At 46.8% G+C, this 20,495-nt stretch overlaps 1 protein-coding gene across 7 annotated transcripts in view; it reads right to left on the reverse strand.

Moving 5' to 3' along the window:
• The window catches only part of LOC125091378 (carbonic anhydrase 5B, mitochondrial-like), a 32,421-nt gene extending 12,215 nt beyond the window's left edge, over positions 1-20,206 (reverse strand). For 4 of the 7 annotated variants that reach the window (XR_007124669.1, XR_007124668.1, XM_047714951.1 and 1 more), the window contains exons 1-3: positions 19,512-19,635; positions 12,434-12,629; positions 2,295-2,492 (exon numbers count right to left, since the gene is read on the reverse strand). Coding sequence is in view for 5 of the 7 variants with exons in the window: in XM_047714951.1 (XP_047570907.1) it covers positions 2,295-2,492; positions 12,434-12,629; positions 19,512-19,577 (460 nt within the window). In the remaining 2 variants the exon portion in view is untranslated. Of the gene's footprint in view, positions 1-2,294; positions 2,493-12,433; positions 12,630-19,511; positions 19,636-19,696; positions 19,875-20,122 lie in introns of those variants that run through there. The other 3 variants (XM_047714955.1, XM_047714954.1, XM_047714953.1) reach the window with 3 other exon arrangements.
• Positions 20,207-20,495: the final 289 nt, after the last annotated feature.

Below are 20,495 nucleotides of genomic sequence, written 5' to 3' on the forward strand. Positions count from 1 at the left end.
CACTACTGACTGGGTTAATCTCTAAATAATAAAGCAACTGACTAATGAACTAAATGAAATCACGCTGTGTCACGGTGTCATGTAAAACTAACTAGTACTGATGAACCTGCCTTCCATCTCCCCTCCTAAGTGTCAGTGATCATCATTCTTCCTGTCTCTCCCCAAAATGCATTCTACACTCTGGCCACTTCGTTTTTGGCCATTTTCTGAACATCTGCTTTTGCACATGATTTTCCATCCATCTCCAACGCCCTTCTAATCCTCTTGAGAAACTCCGACTCATCCTTTAATAGCCAAGATAAATGTCCCCTGATAAAGGAAATTTTGAACTTTTAATATTTGTGGGTCCTGCTCCTGGGCTCCCAGGGAAGCTCTGCTTTAACATTTACCAAGGTCAAAATGACTCAGCCAATACCTCACAGCATGTGCTATATGTGCTTTGTTAAAGAAAATAACCAAAAAGGTGCATTCTGAACACAAAAGATAACAGAAAGTAAGAAACTTCCTTGGTTCTTAAGAGGTTAAAATCATATAGCTCTGCATATACTGGAAACTTAAGATAAGGGCTGCAACTTCCTGAAAAGTTCTTTGCCTAATAATTTGTAACTTCTTAAAAATGTTGCAACTGCTTATGTATATAAAATGTATATAGCCCTACCTCAAATGATCCTTTACTGGAAGCACTCTGGAGACTGTGTACCTTGGGCAGCTGCCCTCACTTGGGCTCGAATAAAACTCTCTTCCTTCCCCCTGCCCTAAAAGAAATTCTAAAAGGTTTGTTCATTTTGAATTGACACCCGTCCTTGCTGAAATCATCAGACTTCTCTGAGCAGTCTACATCATCCCCTCCTCTGTGGTCCCACAGCACTTTTAGAAACCCTTTCTCAAATTACACTTGCTTTATACTTCTAATTTCATGCATGCATCTCTCACTAGACTTTGAATGCTGGGAGGTCAAGAATCTAGTTAGTATTCCTGGCACTTAGTGCAAGGCCTGGCACATGGCTGGCACTCGGTAAATACAGAATGAATAAATCAGTCACTGGTTGACAAAATATATACATGTTACTCGGTGACTAAAAACAAAAAAAATGTCTTTTTCTTGCCTATCCTTTTGCTCTGCATTGCAATCTTATCATATAAAATCTGGCTAACTTGTATTACTATTTAATACAGAAGCTCTTTGTAATGTCAACAAGCAGAGGAAGGTTAGCACGCATTCAACACACGGAGAACAAATTTTAAATAAAAGTAATTCAAATGAACAATCAATACATATATAGTTTCAAGTAAAAGTAAATTCAAATACGTAACTAAATAAAATTTCAAATACAGAATCTATACATAGATACATATCTATTTTTTTAAAAGATCTTATTATTATTTATTTGTCAGCGAGAAAGAGCACAAGCAGGGAGAGATGCAGGCAGAGGGAGAAGCAGGCTCCCCGCTGAGCAAGGAGCCGGACATGGGACTCGATCCCAGGACCTTGGGATCATGACCTGAGCTGAAGGCAGACACCTGAACCACCCAGGTGTCCTGATACATATCTATTAATAGGAAATACCACGTATACCAGAAGGAAATATACACGAAAATAAAAGGGACATGGTTCATATACTCAAAAACCTCTCATGATGATGCAGCAATTCCAAGTGGGTTATGTACCAACGGGAAACACCACGGCAGATATATGGACAATGTTCACAGCCGCATTATTCACAATAGCCAAAAGGTGGCTGCAACCAGTGCCCACAGACAGGTGAATGGATAAACAAAATGTGGTCTATCCATATAAGGGAGTATCATTCCGTCTCACAAAGAAGGAAATTCGGCCATCTGCTACAGTATGGATGAGCCCTGCTGACATTATGCTCAGTGAAATCAGCCAGTCATAAAAAGACAAATACTGTGTAATTCCACTTACATGAAGTACCCAGTAGTCCAATTCACAGACAGAAGGTAAAATGGTCATAGCCAGGAGCTGAGAGAAAGGGAAAATGGGGATTTACTGTTTAAGTGGCACAGTTTCAGTTTTGCAAACAGAGAGTAATGGAGACAAATGGGAGCGCGGGTCGCACAGTAGTGTGACTGGACCGATTACCGAACTGCATACTTACAGATGGTTAAGATGACAAATTTCGTGTAACATGTACGTTACCACATTAAAAAAAGAAAAGCTCAGTGCAGTTGAGTCCCACGCCACTGCTTAAAGAGGGGGCAGCGTGGTATGGCCTGTGCTGACACCAGGCTGTCCCTTTAATGCCGGACAAGACCACAGGTCGGGCTCTCACCTGACTTATCTGTAGAATCTTCAAATTCCACCAGGAAAGAGTACCCGTTATTCCAGATGTGGAGGCAGGTGGTCGGGTCGTAAGAGATGGTGAGCGGTTTTAAGCCAGGATCATAGACGCTGTCCCTCCAGCGGATGTTGATGGGCGACTGGCGCCCGCCCCCCGGGACCAGGTCCACGGTCTCCCACAGCGGGTGCACTAGGAGAAAGCACAGGGGGCCATCGTCAGGACATGCGCTCTCTGGGATCACACACCAGGCTAGTTCAGGGCTGTGGTGTGCCGAGGGGATGCAATCCAAGTCTCAGGGACGAGCCACTCAGGGGCTCAGGGGCCAGACGGAAGCGGGACAGAGGCCGCTCAGAGAGCGCCTGGCACTGGAGCCACCAGCCTGCTGCTCTGCCAGCCAGGAGCGCTCAGTCCATCCTCTCCTCTCACCTAAACTAAATGGTGCCCGGTCTCCTGAGGACAGGAAGACGCGGGCAGACCAGCACCATGCGGAAGGAGGCTGTTACCCAATGCGTTTCTTTTCCTTATTGATCATTTTCTGAGCCCCAACCACCAGACCAGGTTCACATACAAATACAAATTAATCAAACTTTCAACTGAAACTTTCCAGTGAAACTTTCTTTCCAACAAAGGCCAGAGGGAGAGAGGAGGGAGAAGTTTTGGAAAGCAAGTGTTCACCAGAGTGATGAGGGAACAGAAGGCTAGCTAAGGACAAAGCACAGGGGACACCCTGCAACCCCCACCCCCCACTCCTGGGTGGGACATGTGGGCCATTCTTCCAGGAAGCTCCCAACTGTCTTGATGTTAATGCCTTGCTACAGGGAAAAACAACCTGAACTTGACAATGGCAAGGCCTCCAGTATCCTGTGAGCCTTTAGCATAAGAAAGTTCTTTTGAAAACCTCCCTTTCCCTTACCTCCCTCAACTCCCAAGTATATAACCAGCCACCCCTGGCAACCCTGGGGCAGCAGCTCTTCCTGTCCGGGTCCTGTCCCAGTACTTTTAATAAAACCACCCTTTTCCACCAAAGACCTTCAAGAACTCTTTCTTGGTTGTCGGCTCCAGACCTAACCTTTTATGAAAAAGCTTTTCATAAAAGTTTTTATAAAAACATAAGTTTTTAATTTCTTGTCTAGTAGAAATAAAGTCTGTAATTTAGCTCACAGTTTTGAAGATTTCTGGATTATTTATACAATGCAATATTACAGGCTTCCAACTGAGGTGAGGGGAACACTCTAGGGTTTTGGAAAAATGAAGGAAGGTACCGATGAATTTGGGGAGGAAAAGGAGTCACTACTTCTTAGTTGGAGATAGGCTAACCTTACGAATAACACTCCCAGTCATTTCACCAGTAAAAAAAAAATGGGGCTTTGGCGGGGAAGGGAAAAGCAGAGAATTACAATCTGGGACAAGCAAGCTATAGCAAAACCATAGACAAGTGCAGAGAACGAAGGAGAGGAATGCTCTTTTACAGAGGAAAGGAGGAAGCCGAGAAGGCTTTTAGGAACACAAAGTCCACAGAGTAACCTGGGAGCTGGAACTGTAGTGGTTTCTCACTGCCCAGGTTGTAACTGTGTCTCACTGGCCGGGCTCTGGCTGGGGCAGAAGGGAAGTGCTCCCTCCTCGTGCTGAAATAGTAAAGGTGCAGCAGAAGGAGTATCCACGTGCAAAATCAATTTCTTCCTGTTGAGTTTGCAACTGACAAGGAGCGCTCCCACTCCATTACAGATTTAGGTGTGCGTGCACAATCTGTCCCACACAGACGCCACCCACCACTGACACTGATTTCCCACGAAGAATCAAGCACCGGGTGTTCCTCGTAAGTCTCTGAGAAATCTCGGTGGACTTCCTGTAACACCGACAGCTGCTGAGACATCATGCAAGATGGACGGAACGACATGCATGACTCGGGGTGCTCCATCCTCTGCCCCTTAAAAGCACCCCAGATGGGTAGAACGAAGAGCAACAGGGACAGAAGAAATATTTATTTAGATGAATCATTACCAATGCTCCTCTGAGCCTCACCCCACCATGAAGAGGGAGAGTAAGGATCTGATAAAATGATAAGGCAGCTGCTACTCAGTCAACCCACTTTGTAGAGCAGGTTCACAGAGACACCTTTTTTTCTTTTTTAAAGATTTTATTTATTCATTTGACAGAGAGAAACAGTGAGAGAGCGGGGGAGTGGGAGAGGGAGAAGCAGGCTTCCTGCTAAGCAGGGAGCAGGAAGGGGACTTAATCCCAGGACCCCAGGATGGAAACAAAGGCAGTCGCTTAACAACTGAGCCACCCAGGTGCTCCAAGACACCTTTTTTCATTATTAAAAAAAAGAAAAAAAAACCCAGAAACTTGCCTCTGGTTGACCTTTACAAAGGAGACATTTGTTTTGCTTGGGTAGCTGCTAAAATCTGTAAATTAAAAATCCTAGCCTTTGGGTTTGTTTTGGTGGTGGTGGTGGTTTTTTGGGGGGCTGGGGTGGGATAAAAATGAGATAGAGGGCTCTCCTGTGAGTAGACCACTGGTTCTCAACGAAAGGAGAGATGCTGCCCCTAGAAGACATTTGGCAATGTCTAGATGCATTTTTGGTTGTCACGACTGGAAAAGAATGCTACTGACATCTAGTGGATAGAGGCCAGACATGCAGCTAAACATTTTAAGGCACAGATTATGACACCCCCAAATGCAAATGAACTTGAGAAACCATGGTCTCTGCAAACTCAACGTATTCTCCCCACCCCCCCCTCTCTCCTTCTTTGTTTTCTTATTATAAAACAGTACCATCTTATCTCTGGAGAGATCCAAACCCAGTGTTTTTCTTGATTTTCTTAGTATGAAATAACTTATTCCTTTGAGAATAAGAATTTTGTTTCAGAAACCTAAAAGAAAAATGCATTTGCCTGGTACAATATTTTAATATAATAATCTAATTAGAATGCAAATGAGAAAGCATCTTGTAGGGGTGCTGACAATACTGACTCCATCTTCGGTCCTCCATCTTGTTTGCTGACCTGTCTTGGGGTTATATGTTACGGGCCCCTTACAGATTAATATCCATACCTCAGAAATGCCAGCCAAGGCCAGAATGTTTGAGGTTTGCTTTGCCTTCCCATGAATCCATTAGAGATAACACACAGTCTCTCTCCTTTCCTGACACACAGCTGGTGCCACGTCTGGTAAATGTTAGCTGCCCATGAGGTGCGTGCAAACCCTTTGAAATGCACGTGAACGCTCAGACCTCACAAGCGTGCCCCATGAGAGTCCCCTCACTCTATAAAATCTGCGGACCTAGGTTCAGAATTTGCAAATAGCAGCTGTGCCCCTTCTGGATCATTAGTCACCTGCCTGATAACCTTGCAGTAAGTTAACTCTGAATAAAACTGGGTATATAAACTGTACGGAGTGCCCTGTTCTGTTTTCTAGTCTTAAAGTGCCTTCCAGTTTGGGGAAGCTTTACTATTCTTCTCCCACCTTCTAACACAAGTCAACAGTTCTGATTCAGTTGTAAGGATGCCTGGCACAAGGACACCTTGCAACACCTTCTCTAAGATACTCAGACTGTGGCTAAGGGTTTGAGTATTCACATCCTTCAAAACCAACTCAGGAAGGTCTCCCGTAAAGACTAGGCAAGAAGGAAACTAATAAGCAGATCCCCAAGACGATCCCTCTTTTCACCTTGACTGACTCGTCCCCCACACTCCATTCAGGAAATGCCCAGAATGTACCCTCACCCAGGCCAACACTAGTCCAAGAAAACCGGACCTATTCCCTCCTTGCTCTTTTGTGACCTTAACGCTCCTATCAATGTATGCCCTTTGGTTCACAACTTCAGCTTCTAGGTTTCCTTTCCCCCACCACTTGCTCCTCTGGGCACCCAAATCAGGCCCCCACCAAGTTATGTTAAGACATAAACACTAGTTTGTTTCCATGCTGATAAAGAAAAGATTTTTCTTCTTTATGGAAAAAAAGAAGGTAAGAAGCTATACGCATGCCAAGTTCACTTGTTTTCCACTGCAGAGCAGTTGTGCTCTCAAAGCAAGAGAGAGGATCGTGCACAGACAATAAAGCAATCTGCTTACTTAGCGTTTTTATCAAGCCCAACCCTTCTCCCCATTCAAAAAGAAAAAGAAAAGAAAAAGATATGCGATAGCGATCTAGATATACCTCATAAATACACAGAAACTATCTTCTAAGGTGACCACGCAAGTGAAGCCAGCTTTCTCCAAGGGTTTGTTTTGCAAGATAAACCATTGTGAGACACAGAGTCACGTTTTTGCTCTTTCTTCCTGTGGGTACCAAGGGCAGGTCACCCCAAAATGCGCCACTTCGGGTTATTGTTTCACATTAAAATTACTTAAGAAATAGCCAGTATAAGAACATTTGGAATCCCCTTTGCATCCAGAAAGCGGGAGATAAATCTCCCCTGTGAAAGGTACCCTTCCCGCACCAGGAGGTACTGAGACAATCGTATCACCAGAGATAGGAAATCCAGAGCCAAGAAGCTTGCATAGGTAACCCTTGTTCCTTTTACTAATTTGCTACTCCAGCCCAAACTCTGTTTAGAATTCCTTACTAACTGAAGATCCTGAATAATAGGTTTTCTTTGTCCTGCCAATTCCCCACGGAGTGCTTGTTTCTTTGTCTAAACAGTAAAAATGCTGCCTGCTTTGGTCATTTCTATGGATGACAATTTTATTATTGGGCCTCCACATGCATGTAATTTAACTTTTGGGTTTTTTTTTCTCTTGTTGCTCTGTCTCATGTCAATTTAATTCCTAGACCAGTTAGAACTTCTAAGATTGAAAGAAAAATTTTTCTCTCCAACACTCTCACCTTCTCCCTCCATATTAACAAAACACAGATTGAAGTGTTCTGAAACTTTGCTCCCACTTTTCCTCAAAATAGAAAGGGGATTAAGTGTTCTGATTAATATAGTGCCTTCATTCTCAGGTTCTTCTCATATGGGGAAAGTGAAATGAACAGAAAGAGTGATTTTTACCCAGCACGGTTGCAGCGAGCAGAGCCACACTGCCGTTAGGAAGGGGTCACTCCTACACTGCAGACGCACAACAAAATCCCTGTAGATCCCACAGCGACAACGTGCTCGGTTCTAGTTCTTATTTACAGGACTACACCTGGTTTTGACTTATCTTGTGTTTGTACCACCCTATGTCTCCAGCCTCAGGGGGTCCCTCTTTCAACTCCTGAATCATAGAAAGCACCTTCCAGCCTTAGCCCCTCGCTTCCCGCTCCTCCTCCAAACTCAATTTCCCCTCACTCAGCTCAGGGCTGGCTCCTACTATTGGCTTGTCACCTCTTCAGCAAGAGTGTCACCTCCTTACCTTTTTGAGTACCCTCTTATTATATGACGAACCCTCTTTTTTAAAAAATCCTAACTTTCTGGGGCACCTGGGTAGCTCAGTGGGTTAAGCCCCTGCCTTCGGCTCAGGTCATGATCCCGGGTCCTGGGTTCGAGCCCCGCATCGGGCTTTCTGCTCAGCAGGGAGCCTGCTTCCTCCTCTCTCTCTGCCTGCCTCTCTGCCTACTTGTGATTTCTGTCAAATGAATGAATAAAATCTTAAAAAAAAAAAAATCCTAACTTTCTGATTTTTCTTCTTCAAAACATTTATTACACAGGTGTAATAATCATTTGCACACGTGCCTAATGATCTGCCTCTCCCAGTATTGTATAAACCCCAAGAAGATCTGGGGCTCTTAATCAATGCCTGTTCACTGGACATATAAGATAGAGAGACTGGAAGGTTCCAGTCTTTCATCTTTATTCCTATTACCTTACGGATCACGTTATATTTTCTGTAAGGATCTTTCAGGCTTATCTCTTTCTCGCCTTGCCCGTGACCAGCAGCCCAGCTCAGGACCCTACACCCTGGACTTCATACCATGCGTCTTGATCTCAATACCCTTTACTATGTTTTGCCATTCACCAGTTCTCCTAAATCACCACTCATCACGCTGTTCCTGTGTTAAAGTCTGTATGCCATGTCTTAATCTGCATCTAATACCAAGGCTTTCCTATTAGGAACCCACCTCAGGTACCTAAATTTCCTTTTTCTTCAATCTTCCCAAACTCTGGTCTTACCACACTATTCCCCTCAGTCATTCCAAGAGAGATATGCCATGAATGTCTATAACACCCACGGGGCTGGCTTTGAAAACTTAGTACAAAATAAAGAATGTAAACTATCTCAATACTTTTTACAGGTAAAATATATATTCCCTGTACAGAATTTCATAAACGAACAAATATATTTGTTTTTCCTTCAGTTTTACGGAGATGTAACTGACATACTATTTGTTCTTTTTTTTTTAAATTTTATTTATTTGACAGACGGAGATCACAAGTAGGCAGAGAGAGAAGAGGAAGCAGGCTCCCTGCTGAGCAGAGAGCCCAATGCAGGGATCGATCCCAGGACCCTGGGATCATGACCTGAACCGAAGGCAGAGGCTTTAACCCACTGAGCCACCCAGGCGCCCCCTATTTGTTCTTTTTTAACGTGGTTGATGGAAAACACAGACTTGCCTATATGGCTCTTATTGGTGGCTCACGTTATTTATCCACTGGACATTACTCTTCTACAACCTCATTGGCGTTTTCTCCCATGCCTTGCCCTGTTCCTGACCTTTCTCTCGATATGCGATTTCCTCATCAAACTGAAGAGCATCTTAGTAGGCCTAAAGATGAGCACAGTGAAAGGATACACAGGGACAGCCCCCTCCCATATGAACCGTTAAGGATGATCACAGAACGACCAAATGCAGAGCACGAGGGCTGTAAGAGGCACTTTGATGCCAAGCCCAGGTAACCCCGGCAGACATGCACGCGCACACGCGCGCGCGCGCGCACACACACACACAGAGTTATCAGCCCCAGGAGACTGGAGCCCACAGTTGCCAGGTTTTTTGTTAGCTCCTTCTTGCTGCTGACACCTCTGAAGATATTAATACAATTCTAGAGGGCTCTTTATCAGCCTACAGTTTCTCAAGGTTATCTGAATGTTAATGACATCATCTGATGCATCCTGAATCTATATTACTTTGGGATTACCAGACTTCTTGGGAAGACACTGCAAAATAAACTTTTTAATACTAATGTTCTCGAGGATTTTCGCCCTTCAAAATTAATTGCAGAAATAACAAAACAACTTTCTAACACATTTCAGTTATAATACACACCAGTCCTGTCAAATACAATTTTCTCTGATGATGGAGATTTTCAATATGGTAAGCACTAGCAACATGTGCCCATAAAATTATAATAAACTGACATTTATGTGAAAATACCCACATGGGTCCAGTGGCTAGATTTTATACAGTGCCACTCCATTCCATGCTGTCCTAAAAGAAAAATGTTTCTTTTCCTTTAAAAACTAGGGAGATCGTTAGGATTATCATTGGAATAACAACAAATCTGTACCATTTCCATTCTAGTTGATTTTATTAAATTAAAAAAATTAACATGATTAAATTTATTTTCTTCTGCCCTAAAATCTCTGCCTAATATATTTTTTTTTCATGTGACGATGAAGCTAAATTTCACTAGATGATACACTAAGCGAAACTGATTTTATTTGCACCCTGGGTAATAGATCCACGGCTGTCAACATTTACTGTCTGCTACTGGAGATACCAGCGAACAGCCATCTGAGCGGACAGACAATGCTTCCCCAGGAGGCGGGGAGCGGAGACTGAGGTGAGGCACAGAGCACAGACAGGCTCTAGGGAAACGCCGCTTTCGGAATCGGCCATATCCTCCCACTTCCTTTACTCCTCATCCTCCTTAACCCCATCTGAACAATGTCCAAGCATCTGAGGGAGGCACTGAGCCTGTGACGACGATAAAGATCGTGACGGCGATAAGCCTAGTGCTAGAAGGACCTGCCGGCACCGTCCTCACCCAGCGGCAGCACTAGCGAAGGATTTTCCAGGTTATCTTTTCTAACCCTCAAAGGTCTTGGATTGTTCTGGGTCACGACTATACAATGGGCCTTCTGCTGGGTAGTAAGTTGCCAGATGCGCTGTGTACTGTCTTTACAACTGATCAGCAGGAGGTCTGGGATTTAGCAACAGGAAATGCTCAGTAGCTCAGGATAGCAGAGACCATAAATTCTCCCCAGTGAAAAAAACATGCCAAAAGACAAATCAAATCACAGCTGTTACCTGTTTTCCTTAGTAACTTACAAAAAAGAACATTTTGTCTGATGTGGGAAGTGAATCAAGGGAAGCCCCACATCCCCAAGCTACGACTCTTTGGGTTTGTCAATACTGAAAGAAGCAAACTATCTTGAAGACATTAGCTTATTGAATTTTATACCTTTAAATGTCATTTTTAAGTAAAAACAAACAAAAATAAATCAAGGAAAACTACTACACTCACACACAATTTCATTAGCTAGCCAAGTATGACTATTTTTTTTTTCTAATTGAAGCTTCAGACCCCAAAATGCAAATATTGAGAATAAGCCATCAGAGTAGGATGTGGGTCTGCTGGTAGGAAGCCTCACCCAACAACTAGAAACTTAGGACTCCAGCCAGTTTACTCTGAGAACACAATGTCGGAAGAAGCAAAATAAACTTAAAATGAAAATATATTTACAAAGCAGTTTTACAACAATGAATTTAGCTCAATTAGCATTACTAACCAATTCCTTTCTTATGTGCAATACAGGGTCAAAGAGAGGAAACCAAAGGAGGAAAAGTTAAGAAACCTGGAATTTTGAAGGAAGTCAACATTTAAAACTGCATTAGTTCGTGGAGAAAAGTGGGAAATATATAAACTATTCCTAGCCATTTCATTAAACTTTAAAATCCTCTTTCCACTAACACATACATTATCCTCCTCCCATCATTTTGTTGGTTCTTTACCAGGATTATTTTGTTCCTCAGGGATATTCAGAATGTCATTCAACATCTACAGTGTGCACTCTACCCACAACAACATAGAATGACCCCCACCCCCCGCCCCCCGTCAGCAGTGCCTCGCTGGACAATTGCTGCACTGTAGGGACGGGGCACCGAACTGGTACTTCAGGAGGGGAACGAGATGCAAAAGCGTTCAGGAAAGGCCATCGGCTGCCTCGCTCCATATGCTGCGTCTACAGCAGAGAACACACTGCTAAGCTGGTCGAAGAGAATGAACCCTACAATTTGTGACTTCAGAAAGAACATTCCAGAGTGTGAAGCTACTGACCTGCTTACAAACATTAACATGCAACTTCCAGAACGTTAAGACTCGCAGAAATAACTGGCCGTCTGTGGATCAATGTCAACAAGAACAATACAGAATGGGTTCCAGAGTATTTGAAACTGGGACACCTCTCTTACCCTACTTCTGCATGGCATCATTTTTACTTTTTTGAAGTTTGTTTGTTTGTTTGTTTTTTACTTGACAGAGATATAGAGAGAGCACAAGTAGGCAGAGTGGCAGGCAGAGGGAGAGGTAGAACCAGGCTCCCTGCTGAGCAAGAAGCCCAATGCAGGGCCCGAACCCAGGACCCTGGGATCATGACCTGAGCAGAAGGCAGACACTTAACTGACAGAGAGACCTAGGTGGCCCTGCATGACATCATTTTAACATGTTAAAATTAGGCAAGAAAAGGTCTTTCCAAACCTTATTATGGAAATCATTTTGCAACATATATGCATATCAAATCAGCACACTGCACACCTTCGACCTACATGACATCAGGTGGCAAGTCTATGTCAACAAATCCGGGAAAAAAGAATTTATTTTAGAAGAGAAACAGAAACCGGTAGTTATTCTCACGGTTCTGAAGGCACACAATCCCACTCTGGAATGCCACTGACACCATATGGGTAAACACAGGACACGTGTGACTGTCATATAGCACCAGGCCTCTCGCCCACTCTCTTTTTAAACACGTATTTATCTGAGAGAGGGACCATGGGCCAGCAGGGCCGGCAGAGGTGGGGAGGGAGGAAGGGCAGAGGGAGAGGGACTCTCAAGCAGACTCCAAGCTGAGTGTGGAGCTGACGCGGGGCTCGATCTCACGACCCCGAGACCACGACCTGAGCCGACACCAAGAGTCGACCGCTTAGGCGACTGCGCCCCCAGATGCCCACACCTCTTGCTCTCCTTAAGGCGGCTGTGTACTCACGGGCTCGGTTCCGGCTTTTGTATGTGCAGGTGTAGAGGCTGCAGGGCCTCGCTGGCACGAACCTGGGGGTCTGGAATCTTCTCCACAGTGACTTGCAGGGAGAGGCTTGAAGAATGACCCTCAGGCTACTCATCACCACCATGTTTAGCCTGGAATCCGGACGGGGGCCCCGGATAACTTGCAGGAACCTGATAACCTAGAGGCAGGAGGACAGAGGAGGCAAAGCTGTGAGCAACGGAGACCGACCGTCGGGTGGAAAGCTCCAAGCGGGACAACCACACGCAGACGATGCGTCCACAGGGCAGGGCTGGGGCTGGGGGGGCGGAGGGGGAATGACTCAATACTTTATCCACTCCTCTTCCTCAAATTCATTCGTCACCTCATTGGCAGGATTTGGAAGACTGACTCAGGAGCCCTGCCTTTCTTTAAGGTCGGCAAATATTAGAGGCCCAGAGAAAACATCTTCTCTTTAACCACAAGAATGAGAAGGCTGTTTATAGTAGTTTCTTAAAATTAAAAGAACATGTACTTGCTGAAATCCAAATTCCATATCCAGCAGGGTATTTACACGTAAAAAGAAACCGAAGATTAAAGCTCCTGGGTTAAAAAAAAAAAAAAAAAATCAATCTGTATCTGGATGGCTTTAAAAAAACACAAGGATCCATTCTGTCAAAACAGTCCTGAGTGGTTTTGAAATCTAAGCTTAAATGCTCTGTGACTCTCTGCAGTTTCAGGTATAACACTGTATCCCTTGGTCATGGGGGAAATGGAGGTTAATCCTGAACTAATCTGTAAGTAGGTCCAACATGAATATTCATTTATGACTGCCCTGATGACGTCTCTACCCGTCTCGTGTTCCAAGTGAAGGTCTCAGAAAACAATGCTTTCCGGAGCGTTCAGAAATTACAATATTAACTTTCACTCTTTCCTGCCTCCCCCACCCAGTAATGCTACATCCACTTTTCCTGAAAACTCCTATCCCGGTAGCAAGTGAGCGAACAAGGTCAGAAACAAAACAACTTTCTTCTCCTGACTATACCTTCATTTCAGTGTCGATTTCTTTTTTTTTTTTTTTTTTTTATTTTTTTTAAAGATTTTATTTATTTGACAGAGAGAGATCACAAACAGGCAGAGAGGCAGGCAGAGAGAGAGGAGGAAGCAGGCTCCCTGCTGAGCAGAGAGCCTGATGCGGGGCTCGATCCCAGGACCCCGAGATCATGACCTGAGCCGAAGGCAGCGGCTTAACCCACTGAGCCACCCAGGCGCCCATCCAGTGTCGATTTCAAAGTGTTTGTTGTCATCACTTGAGATGCCTCCTGGCAGCCAATAGCGACACCATTTGGGCACCTGGGACGGAGGTCCGGCCGCCTGGCAGAGTACCCTGGCGCTGACCGCGTGGCCTCAGTCCACCCCTTGCTCCTGCCTGCACACCAGCCCCACGGCCTTTGGTTCTTCCCACTCCCCAAGCGCCCTCTGGTCTCAGGGCTTGTGCAGATGCTCCTCCTTCCCTGGACCCCTCCTCCTCCTCCCCCTGTGCCTGGTGAATGCCTCCCCTCCCCTCGGGTCTTCCTTCCAGCATCCCTTCCTAGAAGCCTCCCCTGCCCCTGCACTCACCGCTAACTGGGAGAGCCCAGCGCCCTCTTCAACCCCCTCAGGGCGCCTCCTGGAGCCCCACACCTGATCCAAAAGGTACTAGATGACGCCCCCTCCCCAGCCACCCAGCCCCGCGGCGCTTGGACCCGGTCTGTCTCGTCACAGCTGCATCTCTCAGGGACACGCTGCCTGGCCCGTGACAGCGGCTTGGTGACCTGGGCACACTTCCCTGGTGATGGAGATGAGGATCCCGATTTCCAGAACTCCAGACCGGGAAGCGACTGCCAGCCCGTTCCTGCTCCGTATGAAAGGCTCTTCCTAGATGCCTCCCCCACCCAGTTGTGGGGTCCTTCACACTTTCGAAATACTTTTCAGTGCTTGCCATTGCAGACGAGGGCCTCATGCCCCTCCCTGTAAGATCTGGAGGTCCCTAAACCTCCGCCCGATCTGAAGGAGGACCAGACCCAAAGACAAATCTAAGCTAGCATCACAGGGATGGGAATTCTGCCAGTAAATGTTTGCATTTCAACGTTCATTGTCATTTCCTTTGTTCCAAGAACCATGTTGGGTGCTGCCATGCAAAGAGGAACAAGGCATGAACTCTACCTTGCAGGCAGGCCATTAGTTTCTCCCCCTTGAAGCCTCTGGAAATGCACATCATAAACCATCCAGGACTCCTCAGAGTCTGCCTTCGGCCTATCAGAGGCCACTCAACTGTCTGGCAGTGGTGGCCAGGGGAAGAGAGGGGCCCAAAGACACAAAAGAGAAACTGAGGGGCACTGAAGACACATGTCACTTACATACTGGAACTTTATTTCCAATTTCCAATTTTATTTAAAATTTTTTTAAAGACTTTGCTCATTTGACAGATCCACAGCAAGAGAGGGAACATAACAGGGGATGTGGGAGAGGGAGAAGCAGGCTTCCCACTGAGCAGGGAGTCTGATGCAGGGCCTGATACCAGAATCCGGGGACCATGACCCAAGCCAAAGGCAGACACTTAATGACTGAGCCACCCAGGCGCCCCTGGAACTCTGTTTCTGTATACCATCTTTCTGAGAAGAACATAAGATACAAAAAAAGCACATTATGATCCCCAGCAATGCTGAGCAAGAAGGCAAATGTTCGGGGCGCCTGGGTGGCTCAGTGGGCTAAAGCCTCTGCCTTCGGCTCAGGCCATGATCCCAGGGTCCTGGGATGGAGCCCCGCCATCGGGCTGTCTGGGGAACTTGCTTCCCCCCACCCGACCTCTCTCTGCCTGCCTCTGCCTACTTGTGATCTCTGTCAAATAAATAAAATCTTAAAAAGAAAAAGGGAAATGTTCACTTCACCCTCTCCTCTTCATGTACCTCACTACTACCTGACTGTAAACTAGATCTTCCCCACCGTATTGCTACCTCATACTTGCCAACTCTGAGGAAGAAGAAAGAAGGCCACACCCAAGGGAAAGTAGAGAAAAAAAAAAAACCCACCCCTGAGCTGTGTCCACTGAAAGCAGCTACTTCCTGGAAGGAACAAATGAGGGCTCCAGGAGGAACCCTTTATAACCAGCAGCACACCACGTGTCGGGACAAGCACTGCAAGGCGCCAGGCACTCTGTTGTATGCATCACTTTGCCGGTGAACACACTCAAGGCAGGGAGTGAAAATGCACGGTGTGTTAACCAGCTTGGGCTGCTAGACCAAAATACCACAAACCGAGTGGCTTCAACAACAGACTTATTTTGCACAGTTTTAAGGGTTGGAAACCGAAGACCAACATTCCAGCCAATCGGTTCCTGGTGAGAATTCACTTCATAGCTTGTACACAGCTACCTTCTCACTATGCCTTCACGTGATGGACAGACAGCAAGCTCTAGACTCTCCCTTTTCTTATAAGGACACTAATCCTACCCTGGAGTGGCAACCTCATGACTTAATTACTTAATGACTTATTACTTCACAAAGGCTCCATCTCTTAATACCATCCCACTGGGTGTTAGGGCTTCAACATATGGATGGGGGTAGGGAGAGCAGAAACATTCAGTCCACAATACACGGCCACCACATTAAAGCGCACCAGTGGGAAGTTCATGAATCCCATATAAGTGCCTCACCTCCAGGCCTAAATCCCTACGTGAGGTCTTAGGGCCAGTGTATCAGTTTGTAATAAAGAACCACAACCTGCGTGGCTTAAACAACAGCAATTTAGGGGCGCCTGGGTGGCTCAGTGGGTTAAGCTGCTGCCTTCAACTTGGGTCATGATCTCAGGGTCCTGGGATCGAGTCCCGCATTGGGCTCTCTGCTTGGCAGGGAGCCTGCTTCCCTTCCTCTCTCTCTGCCTGCCTCTCTGCCTACTTGTGGTCTCTCTCTGTCAAACAAATAAATAAAATCTAAACAAAACAAAACAAAACAACAACAGCAATTTATTGTCTCACAGTCCTGGAGGCTGGAAGTCCGAGATCAAGGTGCCAGTACGGTTGGTTCTTTGTGAGGACTGTGAGGGAGAATGTGTGCCAGGCCTCCCTACTTGGGATGGTTAATTGTATGTCAATCTCCCCAACAGATGCATGTGACACAACTGAAGCATGGAGCCAGGTGGGGATTTGAAATTGATTTGAAGAATACCGATTTTCAAGAGACTGGAAGACCCTCAGGTTTTTTTGTTTTTTAAAGATTTTATTTATTTATTTGACAGACAGAGATCACAAGTAGGCAGAGAGGCAGGCAGAGAGAGATGTGGAGGCAGGCTCCCTGCTGAGCAGAGAGCCCGATGCGGGGCTCGATCCCAGGACCCTGGGATCATGACCTGAGCCGAAGGCAGAGGCTTAACCCACTGAGCCATCCAGGCGCCCTGACCCTCAGGTATTATTCCGTAAACACAGGATGGTTTCTGATGACCCCATGTGCACAGCACAGGAGGGAACGGAGTGCGCAGAGTGGAGCCAGGAAGGTCAGTGACAAGGACATTCCTTCAACCATCCTTCATTCAGTCCATCATTCTTTAATCCTTTCATTCATCAGGACAGCAATCAAACATCTATTAAATGCCAGACATCGTTCTAGGATCATTGGGAAGGAGAAAACAAAGTCCCTACCCTCGTGGAACTTACATTCTACTGGGGAAGACAGACAATAAACAGCAGTGTAATATGTAAGTCACTTGTACTGACAATCACATTATAATATACTCAGTGAAAAATAGAGCAGGATAAGGTAAATTTGGAGTGCCACTGGGAAAGGGGCATTGCATTTAAAATAAGTTGCTCAAAGGAGGCCTTACAGAGGTGAGATTTGAGCAAAAGACTGAAGGAAATGAAGGAATTAGTAATAGGGCTGTCAGGAGGAAGGGTACTCTAGGAAGAGGGAATTGCCTGTGCAAAGACCCTGAGGTGGGAGCGTGTCTGGCACATACAAGGGGATAGTAAGGAGGCCAGGATGGCAGGAATCGAGTGCACTAGGAGGAGGGTAGTAGGAGAGAAGGTGGAGAGGTCATGGATGCCAGACCATGTAGATTTCTAGGCCACTGTAAAGGTGTTTTCTCCAACTCACAGTTTCTCAACCATGACATACTACCATCCGACCAGGTAACCGTTTGGGGCTGTCCTATATGTTGCAGGATGTTTAGCAGCATCCCTGGCCTCTACCCATTAGATGCCAATGGCACCCTCCCTCCAACTGGGACAACCAAAAATGTCTCCAGATGCCACAGATGTCCCCGGGAAAGGGGAATCACCTCTGACTGGAAACCACTGCTCTAAGCGAAATCGGGACACAGTGGAGTTTTGGCAGCAGAGGGGGGACACCACCTGATTTATATTTTTGAAAGATCACTCAGGCTGCCCTACTGGAAATCAACTGGGATAGGAAGCAAGAAAGCAGCAGGGAAGATCCTTCAGGACAATCCAGGGGCTTGGAACAAAACATGTCATGGCAGAAGTGGTGAGAAGTGGTTCGGCATTGGCTCTATCTTGGAGAATGCCTGTGAGACGTGAAAGAAAGGAGTAAAGGATGGCTAGAAGCTTCTTGGCCTAGTCAACTGGAAGGATGGAGCTGCCGTGAACTGAGATGAGGACCGCACTGTGCAGCCAGGTCCTGGGTGGGACATCCGTAGGTCAGATTTGGGCACGAGAGTGTGAAATGAAATTCCAGTAACCCAAGTGAGACAGTATGAAGCACTGAACTAAAGGGTGACAGTAGTGATGCACCAACGTTCTTCGTATTCAAGAGATGGTCATTTGGGTAAAAAACATAGGATTTGGCACTCAACTGGAGGAGGGAGAAGGGAAGTAGTTGTTGAAGACCCTGTGCTTTTATGGCTGGGTGATGCCGGTGGCAGAATGAGGATGAACGAACGCCTGAAGAGAGAAACAAGCGGCAAAAGGAACAGGTGGGAAAGGAAAGAGGACAGAGTCTTCCTGCCAATCCTATGGATTTGAGGTCCAAGGGGAGAGCGAGAGAAAAAGTCTTAGCAGAGTTTCCAGGGTAGGTATGGTGCTCAGCAAAGGTCATGGGGCTAGAGAGATTTTTGTTTCCAAAATATTCAAAAATAGTGCAGCTCTTTACCAAGACCCAGAAGGGAGAGTGGGTGTGGTGAACTTTGGTTCACTGTAAACTCCAAAGCAAGCTGAGAACAATGACAGTTCTCAGGGATGTGCAGGGGCAGGTTATGGGCAGGGTGTGGAGCAGCTCCTCTTACCAGAGATACCAGACTTCTCTCCTACATAATCCAGAAGACTTTTCAGCAGAGAGGATATGGCCAGATTCACAGTATGGGACGAAAGGAAAACAGAAAATACTGTGACTTTCAGGGACTGACAGAAAATTAATTCCACCCAAATTTAGCTGTACACATCTTTGTCATCGTTTGGTATTTTTCAAGCTTTCTCAGCAAAAATAAATGAGAAGGAACTGCAGTGATAATAACGAGCTTCCGGCAGCTTCCAAACAGTAGCTTTTAACTCATGCCACAAAGAATCAGAGCCACCAAAACGCTCATGTTTTGCGGGTTCTTTCCCTCCAGATCTGGGGTAGAGCACAAATGAAAAAGAAAACAACTTAGTAGAGAAAACTCAGATACATGAGTTTTGCTGCTCATGTATCAGAGCTATGCTGCTGAGCCCCTGCTCTCTGGGGGTGGTTATGAATCTGTCCATAGCTTTTGGCATGGTCGGCGGGGGGAAGAGCCACAGTGCAGATGTGAGTCTCAGTCTGCTACGCCTCGGTTTCTGGAACTGCAATTTCCCTACCTCCTAAAGTCTCTGAGACAGCTATTCTATCGTTACATGGGCAAAACCCTAAAGAAATGTAGCTGTGTCTCATGACCCTCAAAGTGAAGTAACAGGGTTAGAAAAAGGAAAAAGCGATTCCCTGCCTCCTCTTCTCCGTTCTACAGAGAAGCCCGGCCGGGACTGCGGCCACCCTCCCGGAACCGACAGCTTGTCCCAGCTCCACGTGGGCTACGCGCACCCGCTACTCCTCATGCTCTAGTCGCCGCCCGACCTTACCCGAACTTTTCCCTGAACGCGGACCCTTTCACTCTGTACCGGGGAGAGACTCATGCGCGCGGCCATTTTGGCTACGTCGCATTACGTCTCGCCACGCCTTTCATGCCGGGTACGTCACCTCGCTTAATCACGTCACGTCCCCTTCGCCCCAGCCCAAGTCTCCGACAAAGCAGGGTAACTCCCACCTTGGGCTTGCTCACCGCGTCGGAGCCCGAACTCTCTCCATCCACCCAGAGCCTGGGTCTGCACTGGTTCTCTGCCCTGGCTACACTTCTGCTGCCGTCGCTCCAGGCCTGCAGCCGCGACCACGCGCCTGCGCACTAACTTGGCCGCGCCTCTGCCTCCTGCCTGGGTCGCCCCTCCTTCGAGCTGGACTTTGTCACGCCCTCACGGATGTGTCACGCCCTCGCGCTCCGCCTATACACGGACCTTCTTCCTATTACGTAGTTTGTGTCCCGTATGCTATTCCCTGGCCCCGCCTTTCCACCGATCTTGTTCACGTGCGTGTTATCCCCTGAATCACGCTCGTTCCTCTGACACCACGTTCCCTCCCTTGGGCCCACATCCCTCCTTTCCACTTGGTAATTCCTCTGACCTTTGCCTGAGCTCACCTTTTCCGCGGACTCGACCAGCTTTGTCGCGCCTTCGTAGCGGCCACGCCACGCCCTTCACGCACTACGTCCAGCTTTCTCAGGTGACGCCCCTTCCCACCTAGAACGTAGCCCACGCTCCTTCCCACGGTGTCCATGCCCCGCCCCCCACGGCGCGTCACGTTCCTTTCTTGCTTTCCACGGTCCTACGTCATGGCCAATCCCAGCGCCCCACGGCACGACCCTACGATCCACATTGGCCACACTCGTGCCGTTTGCGCGTTTTCTGGCGTTGCGTCATGGCGGCTCCCTGGCTTCTCAGGATTCCCACTTCTGGGTCCGCTCTCACCAGTCCACGCATCCTGCCCTCCCTCTGCTGGCGGAACTCGGTCGG

The sequence above is a fragment of the Lutra lutra genome, chromosome X (genome assembly GCF_902655055.1).
Source record: "Lutra lutra chromosome X, mLutLut1.2, whole genome shotgun sequence".
Classification (NCBI taxonomy): Eukaryota; Metazoa; Chordata; class Mammalia; order Carnivora; family Mustelidae; genus Lutra; species Lutra lutra.